Source organism: Bubalus bubalis, chromosome X (assembly GCF_019923935.1).
Source record: "Bubalus bubalis isolate 160015118507 breed Murrah chromosome X, NDDB_SH_1, whole genome shotgun sequence".
Classification (NCBI taxonomy): Eukaryota; Metazoa; Chordata; class Mammalia; order Artiodactyla; family Bovidae; genus Bubalus; species Bubalus bubalis.
This window is the reverse complement of record NC_059181.1, coordinates 83348832-83376220: the sequence shown is the minus strand read 5'-3', so window position 1 is coordinate 83376220 and position 27389 is coordinate 83348832. Positions and strand designations below refer to the sequence as shown.

Sequence of the window (27389 nt, the reverse complement as noted above, 5' to 3'; positions counted from 1 at the left end):
CTTAGTATGGTATTATGGATACACAGGTGGTAATACAGATGTAGGGAAGATGTTACCACTTTCTGGAGACAGCATATTTTCAAGAAAAAGCTCAAGTGTTAGGCATCAAATGGACATTATTATCTGATTAATAATCATTATATAATTACTGATCAGCAACCTTGAGTTGTTATTTATTTACGTGTTATTTAGCCTCTGTGTTCCTTCATGTCATTTTTTAAAAACAGAGACAATGACAGCACTTCATATGTTTAAGTGAATTCAGATGAGTTCTCATTTTTAAAGCATAGTGCATGGAGTCTGACACATAGCAGGCAATCAAAAAACTGTTAATTCTTTTCTTTTTCTACCTTTTTTTTTAAATTTTATTTTATTTTTAAACTTTACAAAATTGTATTAGTTTTGCCAAATATCGAAGTGAATCCACCACAGGTATACATGTGTTCCCCATCCTGGACCCTCCTCCCTCCTCCCTGCCCATACCATTCCTCTGGGTCGTCCCAGTGCACTAGCCCCAAGCATCCAGTATCGTGCATCGAACCTGGACTGGCAACTCGTTTCATACATGATATTTTCTACCTTTTTATTTGGGAAAAAATGTCTCATTCTTAAAAAAGGGTACTGCATTTGAGTTTAATCGTGATATCATAGTGCCATCTGGTGACCATGGAGAGCTATTACATTATCTGTTTTGGATACTTCATTTCTGACAAAGTTCAACTGCCTGGAAATATCCTGGACATAGGAATTCATCTCTAGTGTGTCTGGGTTAGTGTTGCAAGGACAGGGAATGAGGACTGTGCTTGAGGACAGTCCTGTGGAGCTTGGAGATGCCTCCTTTGAGTGGGCATCCTCTCCTGTCAGGAGGCAGAGCTCAAGGAATAAGGAATTTTCTTCACAGCCTACCCTAAAATGGGCAAAGGACAAGTTGAGTGTGGTAGGAAGTAAGTGAAGTCTTGAATGACCTGGCCACTGTAACTCTGGCCTTTTGAGTCCAATCTCAGAGGGGTTTCAAAACCATGTAACCCCGAACACCACACAAATATCCCAACTAGAAAAGGAACCCCTTCTCCAATCTACCAGCCCCATCCCCACCTGGATAAATAGAGCCAAGGCTTCTACATTCATCAGACTCATGCCTGGACTCAGGTTACACCAAGTACCCCTTCCCTCACTCCACCCCCACCCCTTGAACAGCTCCCAAATGATTCTCTGTGGATGGCCACTTTTGCCATCTCTCCGGTGCCGCCAAATCAATTCAAGACTGGTCAATTAATTAAATGTCAATTTTATTGTGCTTTGGATTATGTAAGGCAGTGTGGTGGAGGCAGTGGAGAAGATAGACTGAAAAACGTGGTAGGAAAGAGTGAGCTAAAAATAATCTACAAAATAATTTTTTAAATGATCGCGTGCTGAACTAGACTAAGGGCTACAGCTATGTCATTGTATTCATTATTGCAGAAGCATTGAGATATTCTAGGAGGTGGAGGTTGGAGGATGGGGAGAGGCTTCATGGAGGATGTGGCTTTTATGCTGGGCCTTGAAGGAGGGGTAAAATGTTGATAGATGAGGTGGAGGGAAGAACATTTCAGAGAAAATTCTGTAGAAGGACTGAAAAAATGCAAGAGGGCAAATAAACACCCCCAGGGAGTGACGCTTCCCAACTGGGAAGCCTGAGGGGGCTCAAGCCCCCAGATGGGGTCTTCAGTACCAATGATATTAGAAGGCACAGGGCAATGGGCTTGTTTGTAAACCTAGCAGCAGCAGGAGGTTTCACATTGCAGTCAGGGGCCCCAAACTAGCTGAACTATGCCTGGATGGACTCTTTCATCCTTTGATCCTGTGTGGTCCTTATTCATCTTTCCTCTTGCCCACTGACTGCCTGAACGGTAGTTCGTGCGCGCCCATGTGCGCGTGTGTGAGTGTAGGTGTGTGTGGATGGGTGGGGGACCGAGGCTTTGTCTCCCACTGCAGCTTCTTCCACTTTTCCCTCTTGTGGCACACAGCTGGTTTCCATGGAGCTGGAGCTCGGGCCCTTTCCACTGTCTGAGCCTCAGGGAACTCTAGCTCTTGATTAAGCACCTAGGAAGCTTCCTCAACATGAAGGTAAAACCTACTGTGGGGGGTGACTTGGATTAGGGCAGGACTACTCTTTCCAGAGGTGGAGATTGATGGTGGTAGTGATGGTGGTAAGGGCTGGGGACGTATGAACAGACTCTGGGTGCTGTGTAAAATGCTGCTGGGACTGCTCTAGTGTTCAGTCAGGAGCTGGGATGTCAGGCTAGACCTGCTTGGCCTCAATCACCCCTCCCCCTTCCTCAACATGCCCTACAGGGGAGACATATTGGGGACCTGAAAACGGCAATGACATCGGTAGAGTATCCAGGCTGATGTTGTCCTGCTCGACTCTCACCCCCAGAAGCCCCAGAGATCTTTTTTCTTGGCCAACATCTGTCTAATCTCCAGATGGGACTGTCACCTCCCCCTGTCCAGCTGCTGGAGGTAAATAGGTTATGTAGCTACTCATGCTACTCAGATAGAGAGGTATAGGGAATTTATCAGAAGAAAAGGAAAGTTAATTACTGTGAATTTCTTTCTCAAAAGATTGGGAATCCTAAATAAAATCTAGCATCTGACAGAAAATGAAAGGATGGAAGAGCTCTGTCAGGCTTCCCTGGAGCTGGACGTTTAGAGCTCAGTGAGGTCATCGCTCGAAATAACCTTGAAGCTGATGTGGCCTTGTTTCACTTTGGCGGTTGGGCCACCCTTCTTACGCAGGTACAGGGACTTTAGTTCACGGCAGTCACTGGGGTCAGCATCCAGGATAACCTGGCCCAAGAACTGATCACAGAACTTTCTCTTGTTCCATACCTGGAGAGACAAGTCAACAGAGTGAAGGTGAGTAACCCTCTGTGACACTGGACTCTGCCCCTGTGGCATGTGGAACCTAATGCTGGACTTAGAAAGGGCTATTTAAAAACCAAGGACTTTTCCCAAATACTGCTCTGAGTAGGGGAAAAGTACCTCAAAGAGCAGAGATGAAAAGCAGAGTTCAGGATCAAACTTGGCAGCTGGTCAGAAGCAGTAAGTCAGGGGAACATAGCCAAACCATAGTGATCCATCCTGACCTAGCAGGTTGAGGGCCCTGTGAACCTGCATATGCTTCCCTACATGGGAATTTGCCGTGCCTGTGTTAGCATGTGAATCTGACAGCATGTGGGTTTCTAGACACAATGAAATATGTGGAGGAGAAGATATTTAGGATGGACATTCATAAGGAAGTCAGTGATTGTGCCTAGTGGGAGGTATCTGAGTACAAAACAAATAACCTAAAATAACCCTTGCTCTGTATCCTAGTCATCTGTGATGCACTTGGGATCTAGTATCTAGTAGTGAATAGGAGCCACTCTGCTGGTCCCTGTTCACATCCTTACCTGAACTATAATAGGAATGTCAGTGGTCCTTCTGTAGAAAATGGCCTGGGTGTCAAAAATGGCATGAACGGTGTTCTTTTGGACAGGAGAACGGACTTCTTCCTTTCCACACTTGATGATCAAATATGGGTTTACAGCTGAAACAAAGTAACCATTATTTTGAATGCAGTGATGAAAAGTCCTCTTTGTGGATAGTCAAAATAATCTCTCTAAGTCTACTCCGGGACTTTTAACATAACACCTGGTTAGTAGAATGACCTAGGACTTTGGTGTCTACTTTCCTTTTCTTTTCTATATTTTATAGAAGGATATAAAAATGAATACTAGATAGGCCTCCCCCAAAGACACTTATATCCCATTTTCTCCTGTTTAATTGAAGTATAGTTGATTTACAACATAGTGTTAATTTCTACTATATAGCAAAATGATTCAGTTTTATATATATATATATATAGCCAAAATGTTTGTTCGGGTTTTCTGTAAGATGTCATGGAAAAGCCCAAACAAACTTTTCTGTCAATCCTTTATTTATATATATATACATATGCATATATATATATACATATGCATATATATATCCTTTAAATATATATATACATATATATAATATATACAATATATAATCCTTTAAATATTATGTATATTTATATATTTTATGTATACAATATATATACATTATTTTTAACTATTCTTTTAATTATAGTTTATCACAGGATATTGAATATAGTTCCCTGTGCTATACAGTAGGACATTGTTTATCTATAGCCCATTTTCCTAACTTGGTTGACAGCCATTCTGACTTTTCTACACTGAAAATACCACTGGAGAGACTCATCTGTGACCATCTTTTCTAATCATATATGCAATAAGTGAAGCTGCATTTTGCTTTCCCAAACACCCCTGAATTTCTTACTTTCATTGGCATACTTCTTCTCCAGGCCCTCAGCGCTATGCACTGTGATCTGGGTGACAACCTTGGGGTAGCCACGAGCCAGATTCCAGCAGGACATCTTGGGCATGTCCATAGTCAGCTCCCTGGAACATCAAAAGGAAGACACGTCATCCACGACGAATGCCCTTTGATGAGGAGAAAGGCTAGCCAAAGCAGACCTTGTTGTTGAAAAACATGAAATGCCAAGGGGCCTAGCCCATTTCTCCCCAGACATGGCTTATGTTTTATGGGTATGTTTTCCTTTCCCCTTGCTTTAAGGCCCAGAAGATAAAGATCAGAGTAGGCAGGGCTGGGGTGAAAAGGTAGCTTTGGTGACCCAGCACTCAGAACATAAGAGAGATGTAATGAGGAGGGCCAGCTGTTTAAGAGAACAGAGAGTCAGCCAGAGAACAGAAGATAAAATATAAGCGGAAAAACTTAGGCTATAGGCTCGTTCTCCTTAAATGGCAGCTGAGAGCACTGAAGCCCAGACCTCCACGGGGAATTCCTCACAAACCACCCCTTTTTGAGACATAGTTCTCCTGCCATCATTTCAGTTAAATCTGACTTGCACAACTTGGCCCTCTGAGTATCCATCTAGGGGGAGAGGGCCAATGGGGTTAGGACTTGGAGGCAAAGCCCAGAATAGGAGTTGGCAGGGCTGGCCAAGGAAACGGCACCTGAGCTGGACAGGCACTTCACAGAAGATTCTCAGGAGGAACTCGCTGGTACGGCCATGCTGGAACATGGTTGGGACCAGCACGTAGTTGCCCTTCTTCAGGTACTTGCTCAGAAACACGGTGCGTGTGTCGATGTAAGTGGAGGTCCCAGCACGCTCCTGAATGTAGAGGTGGTGGAGGCGGAATTTGCGGTTCAGTTCCACCTGGAAATGAAAGAGAAGGAAATGCTCCATTGCAGTCATATCACAGTTGGTTTTTTTTGTTTGTTTGTTTGTTTTGGTTTTGGAAGATTCTAGGTCCTCTTGCTAGCTTCATCCCTCCACCTTTCTTAATTCCCTTAACCCCAAGGCATTCTAATTTTGACGCTGTTTGCCATTACCGTCTCTGCTCCAAAGGCCCATTCTTACCTTGAAGAGCTCAAAGCCGATGATGTAATTGTCAGGTCTTCCCATGCGGCGGTAAGTGCGCAGGTCCTTTTGCTGTAGAGACATGATGACCTTGTGCTCATCCTCTGGCACAGTGAAGATGTACTAGAGAAAAGAGGCCACCAAGGAGCTTAGTTAATGCACTTGTTTCAGCTGGGTCAGCTCAAATGTCAGGGCAGAAAACTCTACCTCTCGAAGCAGAGACTTGGGTTATGTTCTGGGCTTTGCCACTGACCAGACCATGAAACCTTGGATAATTCATTGACTCGCTAACTGTGGATTCTAATGTTTGTTTCTCCCTATGGCATTCAGCATGTGTTGAGAGACACAACTTCATGCCCAGGCATCTGATTCCAAACAAGGTATGCTTTCTTTTAATAAATTATCGGTTGGGCTCTTGGTCTTTTTTTTCCCCAATTATCCCCTTATTTTTTAAGTTGTACATAGGAAAAATCAAGAATCTATAAAGACAGAAAGCATTCTTGCTTGACTTAACTGGACAGAGCAGCATTCCCCTAGGCTAGCCTCTTTTTGCCATCCCAGATGTGTGACTTGTGGGAGGGGTTGGATGCAGTTCCTCGGTGAATTGATGCTCTGCTGTCACTATTATAGGGAAGCTACAGGGCTGTGTTGGAGACCTTCCAAACATAATTTGGGGAATCATGCCATTGGGAACTGGGTCTAGAAGGCCTCCTATTTTTCTCTCTGCCTCTGTCTCCCTTTATCTCTCTCTTTTTCTGTTTCTGTCTCTGTTTCTGTGTGTGTGTGTGTGTCTTTCTTTCCCTCCTAGAAAGAAACAGGAAACAGATGCAAAATCATAGGTTCACAAGGCCCCCACAGATCTATCCTGTGAAGACACTTAAATACTGAAGCCAAAAAAGCCCATTTCGTCAGTTTGGTATATGTGCCTGACAATTAAAGCATTTCCAGGGTTGTAAATGAAGGCAGGTGGTAATAGGAGCTTTCTTCTCTTTAGGGACAATTAAGGTAGAAGGAAAGGAGAAAAGTATGAGTTAAGTAAAGCAGCCCACCGAATTTAGTATCTTTCAAAATGGCTGCCAATGAGGTTCATGGAAAGAAAACACTCATGGCTAAGGCTGCAGTACAGTCAGAATTCTTGTCTCCTGTGGGCTAGCTCATCAGCACATTTGTGGATCAAAGCATCAAGGTTATTATAGGTTCAGGCTTTGGATGTTTGTAAATTTTGCTTTGAGGTGTGCCCGGGCTTGACCTCTAATGTGTCACCTGGCATAGCATTGTAATGGGAGATGAATGGAATGGGTTCATCGATATGGTAGTGATTCAAATCCTGGGAATAATGATCTGGGATTCTAGATGAGAAAAGGGAGTCATAATAATGGGGTTCAGGAGAATCACCTGCCTGAGAAAGAGGACACATATAGTAAGTGTGCACCCCAGGGAGCAATTAGGCAGTAAAGATATAAAAAAGAACTGAGAAAGCATCAAAGAGCAGATCCTCTCTCTCCAATGTGGGGCCATCACAATGAAGCAGGGAGTGTCAAAGCATATCCAGCAATAGAGCCAAGAGAGAGGCAGCCAGAGGAGGTGGCTTGGATTTGATAATGTTGCCAAATCACATCTCTGCAAAAAGACACAGTCTACTGTGCTTTACAAGCATCTGAGCCCATCCCTCTTCATCTTGGTTGATGAATATTATACAATAGTGGCCAGTGGGAGAATTGATGTCTAAGAAACATTCCAAGGTGAGACCTGGCTTCCTATTGCCTTGATAGTGAAAAATGAAAGTGTTAGTTGCTCAGTTGTGTCTGATTGTTTGCAACCCCTGTCCATGGAATTCTCCAGGCAAGAATACTGGAGTGGGTTGCCATTCCCTTCTCCAGCGGGTCTTCCTGACCCAGAGATTGAACCCAGGTCTCCTGCATTGCAGGCAGATTCTTTACTGTCTGAGCCACCAGGAAAGCCCTATTGCCTTGATAACTTTAAGACAAAAAGATTTTGGTTCAAACCTGGGGGTTCTGCAGGAAGGTATCACGGTTGTTATAGCAGCCTCCTGAACGATTCATTAGGGGATCATCATTCACAGTCCAGCATCCCACCACCGACTCCAGCTCCTTGTGGCCAAAAAGTGGGTTGTTCACATTGCGGCAGACATTGAGTTCATGGAAGTTGCGGCAAAAGTCCTCTAGGCTCATCCTGAATGGAAGGAGTGCAGGAGAAAGAAATGAAGATGGTACTTAATACCTACCCCTGCAGTTCCATGTGAAAGCCTCAATTCTCTTAGCACAGAAAACTTCTCACCAAAACTCTCCATCATCAGACATAACAATCCCCAGGTTCTTGCGATCTGCTGCAGTCAGTTGTTGCCACTCTTCAGAACTAAAGACAAATGAACAAAGGGATAAGCCAGTATGTTTGCTATTGACTTCCTACAGGAGGCAGGATGCCAAAGGAACAGAATGCATGAGGATTGGGACAGCTTTGTTTCACTGCCGGCTAAGTCAGACTCCATGCCTGAGAAGGACCCACAGATGTCACTAAGCATTGACAGCCCACTAGCAGCCTGAGGGATGGGATTGGGAGAAAGTATAGGGTTTGGGGGATGCAGCCATCAAAGTAGAAAGCCACTCACATCTCACTCCAGGGGCCACTCCATTCCTGTCTTCCCAAGGGGTTCCTCAGACGAATCATATACAGCTTCTCAGTACTGAAGACTTCCACAAGTCTTTCTCCAAGGCGGATCTTGCGAATATCAGTCATGGTGTAGGTATGGCCCTTCAGCAGACCCCAATCAGTTTCAACTTCTTGTTCCTCCTGGTCAGGAAACTGAGAACAAAAAAACATACATAAGGGCACAAGAATTGGGAGAGCCAAGGCTTGGCTCCTCCTCTTCCTTGATTGGTTTACATCAGTATGGTTGAAACTAGTTCTCTTATGTACATGGAAATGTGTTCCTGCTGCCTAACTTGACACAAAGCAAGCCAAGGAAAAGAAGCAAATAATTTAATATAACAACTCAAACAATACAAATGACCCATGGTAGTACATTGATATGAAGAGCATCAAAATTTCGTGGGACTGGTTAATTCTTTGAGCAAACAGCTATAACCTCCACATTCAGGAGCACAGGTAGGAGGAATAATTTAGCAGAGGCTATTTATATCTGCTTGAATGCTGCATTGCCAGGTTGGAATGACTGGTACAAAAGGATGATACGTTAAATATCCTTAGCCTCTGCACCAGGGCTCAGTGTCTATTGTTAGCTTTCTGAGTTTCACAGTGGCTTGTCTTGGATCTCCAGGGTTAGGGTCATGTTCCACACTGTCATGGTCTCCTCCACCAAAAGTGAGTAAAGAGTGGTTCTGATGAGTACAAACCTCAATGGAGCAACAGATCAGACCTCCTTTGGTAAATGTCTTGTACAGTTCTTTAAACAGCTTGTACTTCTCCTCAACAAGATCAGTGTATCTTCCCTTCTGCATGTCAACAGTTTCAGCCAATGTGCCAGTGAAGTCCACAATGATATCACTGGTGGTCAGACCATCAAGGGCTTCATAACAGCCAAGGAGCCTAGGGGAAAATATGCAAACTTATCTTTGCAAAATTATTTTTCCAGGTCTAGGACATCTTGTTCCCTCAAAATTAGAACACTCCTTGCACAGTCAGTCCTTACCAGCTAGCTTTTCTCTAGGCACAGAAGGAGAGAGATTTTGAGACCATAGTCATATTTCTAGGCTTAGGCTATGTTGATCTAAGTCCATGCGTGAAACTTCTTTCTACCAGTAAATATTAGACAAGGAGGAAATCTGAAGCCATAATGTCATGTGATCCTTAGATTAGCCTCAGAAAGGGGGCATCTTTCTGAGGGAGCAGTAGGGGTTTAATGGAAATTGGAACAGCTTATTTCTTTCTCATCTAGAATTATGGAGGGCCAGTCCCAGGTCCAAAGCAATGCCTTGGATCTGCCTGACATCCCACCCAAGGCTAAGCTGGGAGAGCATGAGTCTGAGTTCCCAAGGATGAATATGACCTTCCTTCCCTTGTGTAGCCTGACCACTGACTAGTCAACCCCCCGCCTCCTTACTTGGCATAAGCTTTTTCCAACAGGGCATTCCAAAACTCATTCATGGAGGTGGAGAAGGAGAACACAAGATCTCCATTGATGGTGGGCAGCAAGTCATCAATCACCACCTCGGTCCATTCTCCAAAATGCCAGAACCGGAAGTGAAATATCCCAGCATATTTATCTATTTTTCGAGGGTCCCATTCCTGTTCCTTATGGTTGGGGATTGTCTGGAAACATAAGAACATTCAATCAGTCAACTTTTATTCACCAGACCATATCCAGATATTGAGATTACAGTTGACTTCTGGAAAATTCATGGGGCAACAGAAAGCACACCAAATACATTTGGCTTGGGTTTAAGTTAGGAAGTCCCTGGTAGGGCTTTTTTTCCCCCACAATTTATGCTTCCCCAGTTCAGTTTTGCTGAGAATAGTATTACCATGCTTGCCCTGAATACACTCAGGATCACAGGGGGCAGCAAGTTGTGGCTTAAATTATTTCCCACAGATAATCTACAAAGTAGATTATGAGAAACTGTCTACACAAACATATTCATGGCTGCATATTCAGCCCTATAAACAAGGCATTTTAAAAGGCAAAAATTATTCAAAACACAAGGCCCCTTTGCAGATTCTATAGATGATAGATTTTATTCACACCTTGAATAAAATTACAGTTTGGAGAGTCTCCTTTTAAAATTCAATTACACTTTCAGCTTCTAAAATTGTTTTTCTGAAGCAAATGCTCTACCTTTGTCCCGAATCAACACTTCATTGCCTTGAACTCTGCCTAAATGTCATAGGAATTTTTGTACTCTTAATAATTTATTAGAAATTTTTCAAGGATATATTTCCATCTTTCTCACCTTTTCTTTTATTTGTAACTGTCAGTGAATTCCTGGCTCCCAGTGGGCTTTTTTTTTTTTACCCCAGTTAGGTACAGAGAGTGTAAGTATGCAGAGCTACTGAGTCAAAGTACTGCAAGTGGACAAAAGATCAACCAGTATGTGTGACAAAGCAAATAGAGCAAAATGTTAATGGTGGAATGCAGGTGAGTCAATGGATGCTGACTGTAAAAATCATTCAACTTTCTGTATTTGTGAAACTTGTCATAATAAAATGGAGGAAAATCACCTCCAATCGTGAATACTTCTGAGTTCAGGAATTAAACAAAGAAAGTTACGAGCTGACTTTTCCTAAAGTTACTAAAGAAGACAAGAAGGTAGAAGCCAAGTGAGGTTCTGCAGAAGGGAGAATACCTTTGTCCAGTGACACTCCTGAACAGCCAAACAGGAAAATGCAGAGACCATTGGCTTGTGCCCCAGTCTCCCTTGGGTCAGCTGGTGGTTGCTGATGTTGCCCACAATCAGACGAGGGTCATCGCAGATGTCCTGTGGATACAACAATTGGTTCTAAGAATCCGAGATGTGTTTCCCATCAGACAGTGTGAGCTCAGCTGCCCAGGACAGACCTCACAGATGAGGTAAGATCAAAAGATGACCAGGACGTCCATGGGTGGGAAAAAGGGAAGGTTGTGGGGTTGTGAGAACAAACACAAAGCAGTAGATCATCAAGCCACAGGAAAAGGGTCATGTGAGGGGGTGGAAGGAGAGGGTGAGAATGAGACAGGATGAAATGCGCTGGTGCCCTCAGACATGGTTTTTGCAGCAGCGGCCAGCTTGTAAAGAGGAGAGCAAGGGATTAGCACATTACATTTTGATCCTATTTGTCAGGATGAGATTTCCTGAAGTGCCTGTACTTGGAAGGGTGATTGCATTTAAAAGACAAGGTCTGATGGAGGTGGACATTAATACTTCTCCCTCTCTAGGAAAATTAGTTAGGAGACCTTATATATGAAATCCATTCCTAATAAAAAGCAAAGGCAACAGTGGTCTCCATGGCAACTAGATTTCGCTACATCCTTGGATGAATACAGATGGCAGCAGCACTAATAGCAGGTGGTAATAGACTGTTCTGAGGAGCACTTCAACAGACACTCTTTTTCTCCAGTGGATGTTCCAAGGGACGCTGAACAGACTGGCTGCAGTATTTGTTAGGGGTGTATGTGTGTCTTTCCCTAATATATCATTAGCTGTGCCATTCCCACTGCAAGGAGGAAAATGAGGCCCAAATAATACAATTACAACACAAAGTAATAGAGGCATTTTCAGAGTATAACCAATGCCTGAAGGAAAGATCCCCACGTTTCCCTGGTGGGAGGTGGAATAATTTGAATATCAGTGGCAATGCTCAGGTTGAAGCCTTAAGAATGACTAGAGTTAGCAATTGGACACAGGAGTGGTACGGATGTATAATGAGTAGAGAGACAGGCATGGACAGAGGCATAGCCACATACATGACACCATATAATTGAAGACACATTTGTGTGACTCAGAGTATCAGCCCTTGGAGGCTTCAAAGGCAGGAAATACCAATGAAGTCTTGGGTAGATGGAGACAGCTTCGTGGAGGAGGCCTTTGGCCAGTACCTCGACATTCTGCTTACCCAGCAGAAATAAATCCTAGTCTCAAATGGAAAGAAAATCTAGACATATATCCTTTAAAAAATTATTAAATAAACATCTATATTTTTCTGGTTCTCAAAACTCTTTTTTAATGGACATAATTCTCTTTGATGAAGGGTCTGGTGTACAGAATGAAACATTCCATATATTCTTTAAAAGCCAAAATAACTCTGGAAAGGAACAGACATTCTGGGCAAGGACAAGACCAAACTGAAGATTAATTGGTCATTCTTTTGCCAAAAGGAGAGAGTTAGGTGGGTTGTCAACTTTGTATTTTCTGGCCTTTTTTTTTAGGTGTCTCATCATTACTTTTTTGTCTTAGAAGAAGACAAAATTTTTTCATGAGTTAGGAACTGCCTGTTTTTTTCCACTTATGGAGCATAGAGCAGGTGTGTTGGGTGAATTCAGTTTTGATATTCTTTCTCTTCTGTTTGTTCCTTTGCCCTTTCTAAGATGAAATGAAACCCAATTTTTCCTTTCTGAGCTATGCATTATCATTTTATGCAGAGCAAGATGAAAAGTTATACCATGATTTCCTGGACTTAGATAATGCATAAATAATTTGCTAGCATGAAAAATCAGTAATGTGAACACTGATATGTGGAAAAGTGTGCTTTTAGGTTATTAAGGCAAATTACTTGCTGGTTTTGTGTAGAGTTATTAGTGGTTGTGGTCACATTAGTCTTGAATTTCCACAAGGCTTTCATTCATAGCAGGGATCTAGGCTCAGCAAACACTTTTGGCATGTCAACTTCTATTTAAGACCTAAAGGATCATATAAATAAGCAAAGAGATATGGAAGCAGAACTCAAATAAAGGCACTGTATAATTATTCTCTTGTTGACTAATCTGAAGGTGATTATTTTATATACAATGTGTGTGTATGTGTGTGTGTGTGTGTGAGAGAGAGAGCACATGCGTGCATTTGTAAAGCTATGTGTAATCATGGGAGAATATATATTTGGGCAAAAAAACCCTCTCACCTTATTTTCCATTTCCTCTCATAAACTGGCTCATGCCCCAGTTTTACTTCACCACTCTTCATACATGATGGGTGGTTATTTAACAATGGGTTTAAATAAATAAGTTAACAGTCCATAGACTGTCAAGCCTGAAAGGAATCTAGAGACTATTTAGTCAATCTGTTTATTTTACAAATGAGGAAACAGGCTCAGAGAAGAGCAGTAACTCACCCCTCCTGGCATTCAGCTAGTTAGTAGACCTAGGATTAAAGCTTTAGGTTCCTCACATACAGATAAAGAACCTCTAAACATCAACTAGTCCATCCTTTTTCCTTTAAGTTTATTAATGGCCACCATGTAAAGGATAATACTGTGCAGTTCTTCAGGGGTGGAAATACAACCAGCTCTCTGTCATCCATCCCAGGGTTTTATGTCTCTGCTTAATGCTCACCGAAAAGCTCTCCCTCATTCTGGAAGACTGGCTTAAGACATGTTTTAGCTTTTGGTTCCAGGCTAAATATAATATTACCAATGAGCTTTAATCTCCTCAACCTCATCCACTAAATATGAATCAAACTCTTATTTATGTCAGCACCATGATGTGAAACATGGGAGAACATTTTTATCAAGCCACTTTTTTTTTTACCTCTTTAAGGAAGTGAAAAACTAGAAACAGCTAAGGAGGTAGAAAGGGTAAAGGGTAATGAGCCAATGTAAATCTACAGCCAAGTGGACTTTATGGTGACAAATTTGAAAACAATGAAATGGCTTCTTATTGCATTTTCCCCTCGATTTGGACAACTGGGTAAAATTCCTGTCGGGGTAAGGAAGAAAGGCTTGAGAAATTTTCCTGTAAGTCAAAGCTGAGATGCAGAGTGCAGATGGGACATGTTAGCCCAAGCTCTGCTGAAATGGTAGGGAGTGGAGTTGGAGGAGAGGTCACAGCTCACACAGTCACATATTTGGGTGGCTTGAGAAGTAGTGAAGATTGCTGAACCCCTAATCGTTCCCAGCTGTGTTGGCGTACTCAACATGATCCTGGAACTGGGCTGTTTGTCAAGGCAAATCACTTCTTAGCGGGAAAACACACAACTAGGAAGTCAAGCACCAAGAGTAAGTCTAGGAATGTTCTCTGCAGACCCCCATCCCAAAGCCTTCTACAAGCAAAGCAGCATCTCTAGGAAATATGCTGCCTTAGCTGAGCACTGAAAGACCCTCTCATTGTCCTCACCTCGTCTCCCCTCCCAGACTCCTCCAGGTCGGGGGAGAAGGGGGCTTACCATTATAAGCTTTGGAGCCCCCCACACTCTATATGGCACTTACCACATCCACATCTTTAGTGATTTTTTTTTTTTTTACACAGGTGAAATTTGCTGACAATAAACACTGAGGTCCAGGGTAAACCTCAAGAACCACAGTAAAGTGAAAGGCTGCCTAGAAAACCAGTGGCCAGAAGAACAGAGACACTTTCAAAAGCACTATAGGCTGTCTAGCAGTCCTGTGGGGCTGGGGTCAGTGTGGACACTTACAAATGAGGCTAGCCCTGTAGTAGGTACATTACGAGTAAGTCTAGGAGTCTAAGTCATCCTGAAAGGCCTAGGGTTGCCATTCAGGATCCAAGGGCTTTACCAGCTAGTTCAAGCAGTTATCTTATGCTTAGAAAATTGTACCATCTCCAGACACAACATGTAGGTGGACCTCCTCTCAGGGGCCAATGTTGGCTCCTCTGCTCAAGGAATTCACTTTCCTGGGGAGTTTTGCTTCTGCATGAAGATCTTATCATCAGTAAAACATTCTCTTCTTTCCTATCGCCTCCAAGGAAAATTCAATATGGAGCTGTAGAATAATAACTTAAGTTGAACTTCCACTTTCAAACTGGACAAGCAAGTCAGTACAGAATTATCTTCTTTAAACCTTCAGACTACTTCAAGGAGACTCCAGGGGTAAATCCTAAACTGCTTTATTGGGAAAAAATTTGTGTATCTGCAATGGCATACAGTTTGGCAATAAAACAAAACAGGTACATGCTACAACATAGATGTTCCTTCAAAATATTATGCTAATCAAAGAAGCGAGTTACTTTTATGATTCCATTTTAAGGGAAATGTCTGGAATTGGCAAATCTAGGAATGGGAAGAGAATGTTTTACCAACAGAAACCAAAAGTGTATTAGTGATTGCCTATGACTGGGAATAGGAGGGTTTTACTCACTGCAAATGTACACAGTGGATTGTACTGGGATGATGCAATTGGTCTAAGACTGGATTGTGGTGATGTTTACATAACTCTGTAAATTGTTAAAAAATCATAGCTTTGATAAAGTTGCTAAATTTTATGATATATAAATTATACTTGACTAAAGCTGTTAGTGGTTTTTTTTAAAATTCAGAATCTAATATAAATAGGAAAGATGGTAAGAGTATGGGCCTATTCAACTCCCTTTGATTGTGCCAACAGCTAAAAACACTTAGGACTATTCAAGTGAAGGGATGTGATCTCAGGGAAGAAAAAGGAATTCATGAGCAGTCTAGGCCCAAACTACACTACAAAAGTGTTACATTCAACTGGGTGTTGGAAATTTCTATTAGCACAGAGAGATATGTTTCCTCCTTTACTGGTCCCTCATATGTAATCTGGGCTTCCCTGGTGGCTCAGTCGGTAAAGAATCTGTCTGCAAAGCCGGAAACATGGGTTCAATCCTTAGGTTGAGAAGATCCCCCTGGAGAAGGAAATGGCAACCTACTGTAATATTCTTGCATGGGAAATCCCATGGGCACAGGAGCCTGGTGGGATATGGTCCATGGGGTTGCAAAACGGTCACACACGACTTAGTGACTAAACCACCATCACCACCATATGTAATCTACCACCGAGGCTTGTGTATCCAACTTCTAAAATCTCCTCTCCTTTTCCTTCCATTCCTCCCACCTTTGCTTTAATACAGAACTTCATCAGCCTCTTCCCATACAAGGTAGTAAAATGGCCCCCAGGGAGGCTACTCCCTGGTGGAAGACCTGGGCAAGGTCAATGGTAGTGGAGGCTGAACTCAAAACTTGACCAGGAGAGCTAACAGATCTTGTGCAGGTGCTGTGCCTTCTCCCACCACTGGCTGTGCAAATCCCTACAAGGCCTTGCTCCATTTTAGTCAGAGATTAGTTGAGTCTGACTCGAGGACACGATTGTAGTAGGGTACGAGTCAGTCAGGAAAAAAAGCCAGAGGCGGGTTGGAGGGGAGAGTGGCTGGAGGGAGCTGGAGAAGAGACTTTCTATGGGAATTTGGTGGTTAGATTTGAGCCTAAAAATCCTACCTGCCATTTTAGGATCACATGGTAACTCAGTAGAACTCAGCTCTTTGAATTTTCTAAGGTCCAGGAGGACAGGAAAGCCCAGGAATACAGGTTTCAGGGAATATACCTGTGTACCCAGGAAACAAGGCCAGTAGCTGGTCATTAGACCAATGGAGGCCTTAAGGAGGAGGATTTTCCTCTGGAAGATATGGGCCAATAGACTGGCGTCGAACAATTGCAAAAACCTTCTCACAATCCCTGTCAATCTAAAATGGCTCCTCAGGACACAGCAGAGAAGTGGCAAGCGGGATAAAGAGGAGCTCAATCCTGCCCTAGGATGGTGGGGCTTGACTGCAGTTGGTTGGTTCAATTAGCAGTGATGTTTACAGACATGGAGGCCGTTCAACCCGGGAGGGGAAATAGACAAAAAATATCAGGTTAATCGTGCTTCTTCCCTTTTAGAGTCTTCAAAAAACAACCCTGCTTGCCAATGAGGCAGTGAGTCCAACGACCCGTTGGGTCTTTCTGAGCCAATTTAGAAAGGCCTAGGGCTGTCTCTCAGCTTTCCTAATGGGAGGCCAGAGAACTTTGACGTGGTTCTTGACCACAGGCTTGGCCTCCACTCTGACTGGAAACTACTCTCCAGCTTTTTGAAGATTCAGATGGTGGTCCAGAGCCTTGTTTCTTCCCCTACTCCCCCGCCCTGCAAGAGGCCCCCTCCCCAACCACTTCAATCCACCATGATCTCCCCTTCTTTAAAACCCTATGTTGATTTACTGTCTGTATGCCTAAAATAGCATTTCCTCTATCCAGCATTCATTTATTATTTAACTCTTTGATAGCTCAATATCTATCTCTTCAGCTATAATGGGAGTCCCTCATCTCAGATCTTGTCTGTATCTTGCATAGAGGCTGGCATAGAGTAAGTGCTACATAAATATTTCTCAACTGACTCTCCCTTTGGGCTTAATAAAGACTAAGCTCAGAGTATGCTCTCAAAAGAGAGGGTATTGGTCAATTAATGGATGTGCAGCATCAACATGGTGAGGAGGAATGTGAGAACTCACTGGAGGGAAGCTATGTATTTTATCAAAAGACACACAAGCAAATCTATGTTCCCTACATGGCAGTGTGGTTGAGTAAAAACTAATACAGGCTTTGGAGTCAAACCTGGATTCAAGTCCCAGCTTGTTAGCAGTCTGAACCTGGGAAAATTCTTACCTTCTTCCTGAGACACAGTTTCTTCATCAATAAAATGAACATAGTATCTACCTTTCTTTTTTACACTGGGAAAAAAGAATTATATCAAAGTGAATTTTTAAATACCTACCTTGCCTTGCTGTTGTTTTAGTTGCTAAGTCATTTCCAGACTTTTTGTGACCCCGTGGACTGGAGCACACCAGGCTCCTCTGTCCATGGGATTTCCCAGGCAAGAATACTGAAGTGGTTTGCCATGTCCTCTCCAGGACAGTGTGTCTCCTGCATTGCAGGTGGAGTCTTTAACCACTGAGCTACCAGGGAAGCACCACTTACCTTGCTAAGCCATAGCAAATTAGTATGACATTTTTAAAAATGTATCGAAAACTCCAAGCACAGTATTTGGGCAAATAGCAGCCAAGCGCTAAGATCCCCATTTCCCTTCTCTTTCTGACACTCCCTCACCTTCGAAGGAGTATTGCTTACCTCAGAGGCAAGATGGACTATTGCCTTGGTTATTTAAGTTTTTTCCTTCAGTGCCAATCCATCTAGGACTCAATCCACAGAATTTGAAAGATGAAGGCAAAGGACAAAGGTCTGAGCCAAGAAAGAGCGGGGAGGATGCGTCTAAAGATGGGCCAGTACAGGAAGCACTGCTGGTTTGGTTCACAACTGGGGAGCGGCTTCATGTTGGCTTGTGATTTTATGGCCCATCAGATCCCCTGCCACCTCCTCCAGGACCTCACCCCTATCCATTATCCCTTCTTTCTTCTGAGTCTTTAACCTCTTCTACTTTACTATTTCCTCCTTAGCTTATAAATATGTTCAAGTCTGTCCTATTTGTAAAAGACACCCTCCCCTAGAAAACCTCCCTCAATTTCCTGCTTTCTTTTCAGCTACTTCTACCCTATTGACCTCCCTTTTTTCATAGCCAGTTATCAAAAAAGAGTGATGGCCCTGATTATCACCATCCAGAGTGGCTCTCAAACAGCATATTTCTATTTTATTCATGTGTTTTTGGGGACAAAACTTACCTCTCTCTATACTGAATGTGTGGGTAATGAATTCTGCTCATGTTTTCCAGATTTGTTGGTAGGTCAGTGATCTACAAGGGTGTCAGTAACTGGAGGCATAGAAACCCAGCAGGGGTTGTAATTTTTATTCTGATGGAGAGAACTTCTCCAAGTCATATTCTCAATGGCTATCATACTTTATGGACAAAAACAGAGACATGCCTTTGAATGATCTAGAAGACAAGCAACTTAAAGTGATCCATGTGTCTTGACACCCCCTGGTGGCAACCTACATAAAGTGTAGTAGCTCATGCAAGAATCCCTTTTAGGAGTTCAAGTTGTGGAAATTGACACTAAAGAGTGATAGCTTGTTCATTGAAGAACGCAAATCTTGAGTTGCTGACTGAGATGGTTCCACAATAATGCACAGAAAGGTGTAATCATGAAATAAGATCAAAAGGTCTTCAGGATATTGTGAAGGTCTACGAATTTGCATTTCATAACAACCCTAAGTAACCTGTATACCTGGTCACCCACTTTGTGAAGGAGCCCAGATTGAATATCCTTCTATCTTGGTAGACTCTTTAGATTTAACCAGGTTATTATTTATTCTCTAAATGCCATCACCCTATCATTTTATAGATTGACCTCCTGCTCACATAGGACTTTTGAAGGGATTCTGACACCTGCTTTAGAGATACCATCTACAGATGCTCCACAGAGAACCATAGTAACTATTAATAAGTGATGAGAGAGCTACAGTCTTACTTGGATCCCATGTTGCTAATAGTGGGGGATGCAGATGACGATATCTAAAGAGCAGCAAAGAAGCCTCCCTCCCCCAGTTCAAACTCCATCTTGTTCCTGTTGAATTCATTTCATTTATGCTCACTATATAAAGAGTAAAGAAAAGGTAAAGAATCTGCCTGCTATGCAGGAGACCAGGGTTCAATCCCTGGGTTGGGAAGATCCTCTGGAGAAAGAAATGGCAATCTACTCCAGTATTCTTGCCTGAGGATCCCATAGACAGAGGAGCCTGGTGGGCTACAGTCCATGGGGCCACAAAGAGTCGAAAACGACTGAGTGACTAACAAGCCTATATAAGGAGTTTTCTCCTTACTGGTCTGATATTATCTTGAAGTTGCCGTAAGTGGTAACTCAGTAAAGAGATGAGAGTAGAGCTTTTTGAGTTACCATATTTACTCAAATGAACTTCCAAAAGAAAACAAGAACAGTATCTCTCTCTTTTGGTTCTTTCTAAATTACTAAATCTGATACAATGTGATTAAAATTCAAGATTCCTCATGTTAGAGTCAGAAGCCCATATCCATAAAACTTCTCATTATAAAGTTGTCTGCTGGGGATTTCTAGGGCAGTGAAAATATTCTAATACTATAGAATTATGGATGTATGTCACTATACATTTGTCCAAACCCCTAGAATGTATACTAGGAGTGAACTCTAAGGTAAATAATGAACGACGTGTGATAATGCTGTGTCAGTGTAAATTCACCAGTTGTAACAAAAGTACCACTCTGAGAGGTGGTGTTTATATGGGAAATCTCTGCACCTTCTTCTTAATTTTAATGTGCTCTAAAAACATAAAAAGGATACTATGTTATAAAAACTAAAGTTGTCTGCTAAATTGGTCTATACGCAGTGGGCTGTATGAGTGAAATAGTGAATCAAGTAGAATTATGATGAAAGAGATCAAGAGGGAGACAGGAATTGAAACCACAAAGTTACCTGGGGACGTTTCCATATCACCTTTCCAGGAAGCAGTCGGTTGTAGAAAAGTGAATCATTCTCAGGCAAAAAGGTTGGATCACAGAAAAGTCTACCATCCCTGATGCATTCCTGCTTCAGTTCCTGGTACTTCTGGTTTTTGAAGAACTTCAGAGGAGGACCCATAATGTCAAACTATGTCTAGAATGAGAAAATTGTTGTTATTGAGGGAAGAAGTTCTCAAGTTTTTGAAAGATTATCTGAGATTAGACCAACAGATGCCATCCCAGTGATTTATTCCTGGATCTAGACAACTTGAGTTTAGCTTTAGAGGAGAAGTCACCATTTTCAAGGAAAGAAGATCTCAGACTCTGCAACAAATTAGTTTGGGGCTTGGGGTAAGGCATCCAAATCATTTCCAGGTCTCAGTTTCCTCATCTGTCAAATGGGTTAATATGCACTTTAACAATCTTACTGGAAAAATAGATAATAAATGTTCAGATTGAGAGTTAAACATGAGTCATAATTTAAAGGGAAATCTTCCATTTTCCACTGGCAGAGACAAGTTCAATCACAGAACAATTCCAAATTTGAAGAGAAAGGGGAAAAAATAACTTTAGTATGTTTAGAATAATTTGATGCCTTGAAGGGCCACACACTTTGTGCTTGAGGGGGAGAAAGAGCCCCTTTCACTTCTAACAAGCCCTTTTACACAATTCCTTTCCTCTTATCATTAAAGAGTTCCGCATTATTACTGGCCAGGGAGACTAACACAGGAAACAGAGCTCAGCAGATGGCCTCCAAAGACAAGGAAAGATAGAAGGTTTGCATGTGTCTTTCTTCTTAAAAGTCTAGTGTGCAATCATTTGCCTGCAATAAAAGGCAGACTCTAAAATTCAATTACACTAATTCAGTAAACTATAGATTCTTATCCCTTGGCAATACACTGTTGCTTTCTTTTCTGAAAAAAATAATCATGGCTAAATAGAGAATTAATACAGTGGCTCTTTAGGCAATGTCTATCAGAGTGCCCCACACTCAGATGTCCGTAACAACTGGTTTTTATTATGAGGGTATTATGAGGGTAATTTGAAAGGCAAATTTGATTTTAAATAGCAGGGTTTTCAATGCCTTTTCATGATTCACAAAGATATATTTGTAGTGATTTTAATGATCCTCTCATGACAGTCAATGTTTAAATGTGCAGGGATGTAAAATTTATATGGCACCAAATATTTCAAAAATTTATTTTAAGGGTAACTGTGTCTACATTCTGTGATTACATGAGAGTTGAAACAAAAGAATCGGGCTAAGGTCAGAGTATCTGCTAAAAAATGGGCCAAATTTGGCGGGAAGCTAATTAGCACTTTCAAGAGCATCTGTGTAGTAGCACAGTTCAAAACTTAGTTAATAATGAGGCAGTTGCTATTTTATACAAGTGTAATATTAATCAGACCTCTTTATCTCATTTTGTGTTCCTTCAGCATTACTTTGAAATGCCTTACTGGTGAAGAAGTCTCCCTATTTGAAAACCATAAAAAATCTTTAATTTGATGTTATTTGCAACCTCCAGTATATGTAAACAAACTTACCCTTTCTCTGAAGCCAAGGACTAAGAAGCTGAAAATAATCAGTCTTTCCACCGGTACTTGTTTATTGGCAATTATTTTTCAAATGCAAGGCTATAGGACACTGCAAATACCAAAATGTTTTCAGTCTTCAGGTTTAAGTCTGTTTATAGGCTTGAAATATTAATGTATATTTCATTGTATGTGAAATCCTGGATGGTATCAGTAATACTTTTCTGTTAAGCAGCATCAGAGCCAATCTGAATGTGTGCCCAGGCTCCCTTCTGGAGCCTTTTACAAATGGATCCCAATTTTCATGTGTGTTCAAATTTATAACAAACACTACTATGCCTCTTGGTTTTCCTGGAAGGTTGGGTGGATTGCCAGAGCCTGGGGACCACAAATGGGGGGTCGTCTGGGGCAATTAAGATATTTAGTTTGCTACAGTCTCCTGGTCCCTGAACATTTTGAATAAATGAGTATTTCCTGTTCTTCGGAAGGCCCTCTGCCCCTGCCAGTCTCCCTTGTTAGTCGGTCAACTGGGGAGGCAGGCAGGAACCTGCAAATGGAATCCCCATTATATCAAGAGGGCCTGTCTACAGACAGGAATGGCATCAACTGAAAAGAAAATCAAGTTTAATTTTCAAAACTGGTATGATCCCAGTTGACTTTATCAGAGGCAGGATGTATAGCTGGTGCAGATCATTCAGGCCTTTGAGTGAGGGCACAAGTATTCTGGAGGAGCACAGGAAATAAGGAAAATCAAGCTAGCAGCCTCAACTTTGACTGGTTCTGGTTAGAGTACAATTGTAGTCCCACGTCCTGTTGGACTTGCAGACTAGAATTGACCCCAATTTCTGATTAAGCAGCAGGAGAATTATATTCCATTTGTTGTGACCTTGGTTTCTTTGTGCCTCAATTTTCTCATCAGGGGATTGAGGTTATTTATCCTATCCTCCTTACTCCGTGGCTGTCCCTAATGAGATGGTTAGTGTACAGGTTTTTGAATACATAGAGAGGGCTCCATAAATGCAAGATATACACTGTAAGCCCTCTCACTGCCTGGCACAGAGCTAGGCACACAACCATCAGGAAATATTTGTAGAATGGATGAATGCCTTATGGAGAAAATTCATGTTTGCGTGGCAAATTATTGCTTGATGGGTGCATTTCAGCTCATATTCCCTTCATGGTAGCTCAGTTTAGTAGATGTTATCTGGGTCCTTCATTTTGTATCTTCAGAAATGGCTGCTCAAACAAGGAGCAGCTAGAAAATGGTGGCTCTCTGTAACACCAGATTTAGTGTACTGACTTTTATCACACCACACTGCTTCCTTTGCTCACTGCTTTCTTAAAGAAGGGGTTTTGTTTGTTTGTTTGTTTGTTTTTAGCTCAGATGAGGAAAACCCTCCAAAGCAAACATGATACCTAACTTTGAGGCACTCTGCCTAGAATTTATTGCCGTGGTGAATATTGAAAAGGCCCTTTATTTCCATGGTTTGATAAGCATGGGAAAATCTGAACCCTTCACATCCCAGGGTTCATCCCACTGCATCTCAGAAAACTTTCAGAGACTCAGAAACTTGAATTGGGTTCATCATCAACAACTTGCCCTGTCAGGGCATAAGAGAGTGGAGAAGGGAATGTTCCTTCTCTGCTAACTTGCTGCATCGAGCTGTGAAGCCAGGGAGCCTCTAGGTTAAAGACCACATACAGGAAAGTCGGTAAACAGAATCAAAGCTGGGGCTGCTTTGAATATCAACGAAAGAGAGCCTCCAGCTAACGAAGGGAAGAAGGGAACGTTAACATTAAAGAAGAGGGACCTTGCATCTCAGAGGGCTAGTATTATGGGAGGCTGGGTGAAAAAGAGTGTGGAGTTTTGTATTGAGATAATGGTCTTCAGCAGTTCTGTTTGAGCAGGGCTCCTCCACACCCCAGGGTGTGGTGAGTTCAGAATTGCCAAGGGAAATTGAGGGAGCCTGCCACGTAGAACACGAGGTCGCACTTAGGAGAGGGAGCTTTTGCTGCTCCCTGGACTGGAAAGCTTGGGCAGCTGGACAAACTCTTAAGAGGAAAATCACTTGTTCTTTACCTGTGGGTCAGCCTTAGAGTAGAAACCAGATTTTGCTCTAAGAAGTGTATTCTTCTCAGTTTATTCAAGAGTGATGATCTGATAGGAGAAATTCAGTCTGCGGTTTATAAACTGGTTTTGATTGGGATGAGTGAGAAGGGAGGGTAAGGCATTTAAGGAAAAGAGAGAGGGAGGGAAGGGGGCCCCCGGGGTGTTGTTCCTGGCTGGTTTCTCCTTTTCCCCCAGTTTTCCCCATGTGCTCTACTTGGGGAAAATTTGGAGGTCAAAGCAATTAGGTGTTTGCAGAGCAAACTGAACACTCAAGACTTGACTCTGCCCTGACATGAAGTCACAGCCACTTTCAGCACAGTGGGTGACCCCTTATCCTCACTCCTGCAGCTGTGAGGGATGAGAGAAACAGGGCTTGGAGAAGGAGAATTAATAAAAATCCAGCATCTGCATGTTATACAGAAGAGTGTGTTTCGGGTCTACACAGGCAGAGGCATAGCCACACCTGTGGGCACACGTCTGCTGTGGGGAACATATGGCTGTTCTGATTCAAACAGTTGGCCAGATATCCTGAGGTCTGAAGTGTTAGTAAGTGTTAGTCGCTCAGTCGTGCCCGACTCTTTGCGAACCTATGGACTGCAGCCCACCAGGCTCCTCTGTCCATGAGATTTTTCCAGGCAAGTATACTGGAGTGGGTTGCCATTTCCTTCTCTAGGGGATCTTCCCAACCCAGGGATTGAACCCAGGTCTCCTGCGTCGCAGGCAGATTCTTTTACCGACTGGGCTACAAGGGAAGCCCCCACAAAAGTCGTATGACCCAACCTTATATAGGACACATCTACTCTGCCCAGAGAGAAGACTCTGTTCAAAGAAATTCCAAGAAAAACAGAAAACACAATTTCCTTTCATTACATTGTTGCAGACCTCTATCAAAAAAAAAAAAAAAAATTCAAAATCCTAAAAAGAGCACAGGTAGTCAGGAGATCCAGTGTCAAGTCCCAAATACCATCATTTAGTGTAAATAACATTTCTGTCCTTCAGTTTCCCCATAAAAGCAATGGGACTAAAATAGCTGCCCCATTCACCTCAGGGTGTTATTGGGGACAGCTAACAAAATTAGGAATATGAACGTGCTTTTTAACTATTACGGAGAAGACCAATGTAGAGCAGTAGTATTAGGAAACACTTGTTTTGAGCAAATCAAATCTCTTTTTTGTCCTTATTGGGAAGTGAGGATATTTAATCACATATAAGACACTCACAAACATTCAAAAGACCAATGTAAAATGGCCCCTCTGCCTTTCAGTACCTCCCCTCTGTTCCACCTCTCCATTCTGGCTGATTTGCCCCCCTAACCCTTTTCTCCCCCTCTTGGCTTGAACAAGCCCATCCTATAATTCTAATTTTACAGCCTTTCAGAAACCTACTTTCAATTTTTCTAGAATGTTACACTAGATAGACTCTTAAAGGTAGATTGCTTAGTCCAATTCCTTGCTTTTACAGGGAAGTAAAGGGACTTGTCCAAGGTTACACAGTTAGTGACTAAAACCTGGACCTCCTGACTCGTCTTTTTCTTTTTTTTAACCACAGTTAAAAAAAAAAAAAAAAGAGAGGTTGGGGGAGCATGCAAACTCAGGACATTGCTTGTGAAAATGTGTATTGTCCTCTTCTTACGAGAATGCACTTAGGAGTTTTGTTTTTGAATTGCTGTCAGAAGGTGAGATGATTTCAAATCAAGGCTAATCAAAGAAACACTGTTTGGGGGTCACAAAGGGGCTTTTTCTGCTTTTAATTTGGGGACTGAAAACTCCCAAGGATATAGAAAGCCTGCTTTTTAACCTATTCCTGACGACACAAGTGTTTAGACTTCTCCCTCGCCTGCTAAGGACTCAAGGATAAAGAAAGAATGCTATTCAAATCCAAAGTATTCATACAGGCACACGCGCGTGTGTGCGCACACACGCACAGACACACAAACTGCAAGAGGAATGCCAGTTAGCCGTCCCCCATAGATTCTTTTTCTACATTCCTTCAGATTATAAAACGTCCTTAATGTCACAACAACGATTAGCAAATGAGATATTAGCCGATTTTCGATAAAAACATTAATACAGACAAGGGATACTTTATCTTGAAGCCAGAAGTGACTGTCAGAATGGCAGAACCTGCTGAATTTTCCTCCGTGCTTTTCACTATATTTCAAGCTCCAAATCCTCAGAACTAACTTTCAATTGCAATGCTCCAGTCCCTTCTCACCCCAGCCTGCTCTGGTCAAGTGGGCCAGCTGAGCCCCAAGAACAGGGCAGTTGAGGGTTGTGGAGAGAGCCCCAACTGAAAATCAAAGTTTAAACCAATGCAAAAATCAGAGGAAAACAAAACCAAGGCTATCCTGAAATTGCCGAGATCAACCTGTCACCAGGACAGGAGGGTCCCAGCTCTGCAGACAGGGAAGACCTTGCAGCCATTCCCTCCTGCGCTGCAGTGCGCCGTCCAGGCACCCCATTGCCAAGGCTTAAAGACCTTGTGCACAGAGTGTGGCTCCAAGATTTTGCCTGCATTTCAACAATGTGTCCATGGTTGGGGATCAGCAGAAGCTAGAATAAAGCCCTGACAATGTGGTCTCCCTCCTACACTAGCCTCCCAGGACTGGAAAAAAAAAAAAAAAAAAAAAAAAAAAACAACCAAACAAACCCTGAGCAGATATCACCAGAAAAATATCATGGTCAGACATCCACAATTACCCCCCTTAGACATATCAAAAGAAGCAATCCAAAATTCCATTAGTTTTGAAGTTTTCAAACTGTTATTATGCACACATATTCAATCCAGACAAACTGTAAAATGATAGCTGTGGAGTTTACCTATAAAGTTCAAGTTTCTTCACTTCATTTAGATACTCAGTTATCCAGCAAATAAGATTGCAGGATGAGTTTGTGAATGTCTGCTCTCCTCACCTGAGTTATCCCAGGAGACTCGCTGCTGCTGCTGCCGCTGCTGCTGCTGCCGCTGCTGCTCTTCACCAGGTAACCTCTACAAAGTCTGTCCAGTAAGTGCGGCTGAACAAAGATTCTGGCTTTCTTAACCTGAAAACTATTTGGGCTGTACCAAGCTCTGCTCACAGGGGGAGGTGCCCTGCATTAAATTCAGGAGACTTGGCCCCGCCTAACAGTCAGAAACTGATCCTGAGTCATGAGGAAAATCTGGAAAGTGCCCCTACCAGATGTGCAAACGGGATGCCCACTCCAGATCCACCCACCAGAAAACTGAAAAACAAAAAAACAGGAAAGCCATGTTTGAAAGTGCTTTCTGTTCCAAGGAGAAAGAGGACTTTTCAGGGAGGGGTCTGAGAGATTTCTGGCTTTTCTGTCCCAAGGTTAAGAGTGCAGACCTGAGCATGACTCAAGGGAGGACGTGGAGAGAAAAATCTCGAAGTGCCGGCAACATTCTGGTGGGCTCAGCTGCAGTCCCAGCCCTGGTCCACAGATCTATGTTGGTGATGAACCCTTCAGCGAGTGGGTG

General features: G+C 42.5%; 1 protein-coding gene across 1 annotated transcript; it reads right to left on the bottom strand.

Moving 5' to 3' along the window:
* Positions 1-1272: 1272 nt before the first annotated feature.
* On the bottom strand, positions 1273-26982 carry CAPN6 (calpain 6). Its single transcript, XM_006062133.3, has 13 exons — positions 26825-26982; positions 20244-20423; positions 10774-10905; positions 9534-9742; positions 8827-9019; positions 8082-8275; positions 7751-7828; positions 7459-7645; positions 5453-5575; positions 5046-5248; positions 4348-4469; positions 3435-3571; positions 1273-2871 (listed from the first exon to the last, which is right to left on the bottom strand). The coding sequence occupies exons 2-13, from the start codon at positions 20406-20408 to the stop codon at positions 2689-2691; spliced, it is 1926 nt and encodes a 641-aa protein (XP_006062195.1). The 5' UTR covers positions 20409-20423; positions 26825-26982; the 3' UTR covers positions 1273-2688.
* Between the last annotated feature and the right edge of the window lie 407 nt (positions 26983-27389).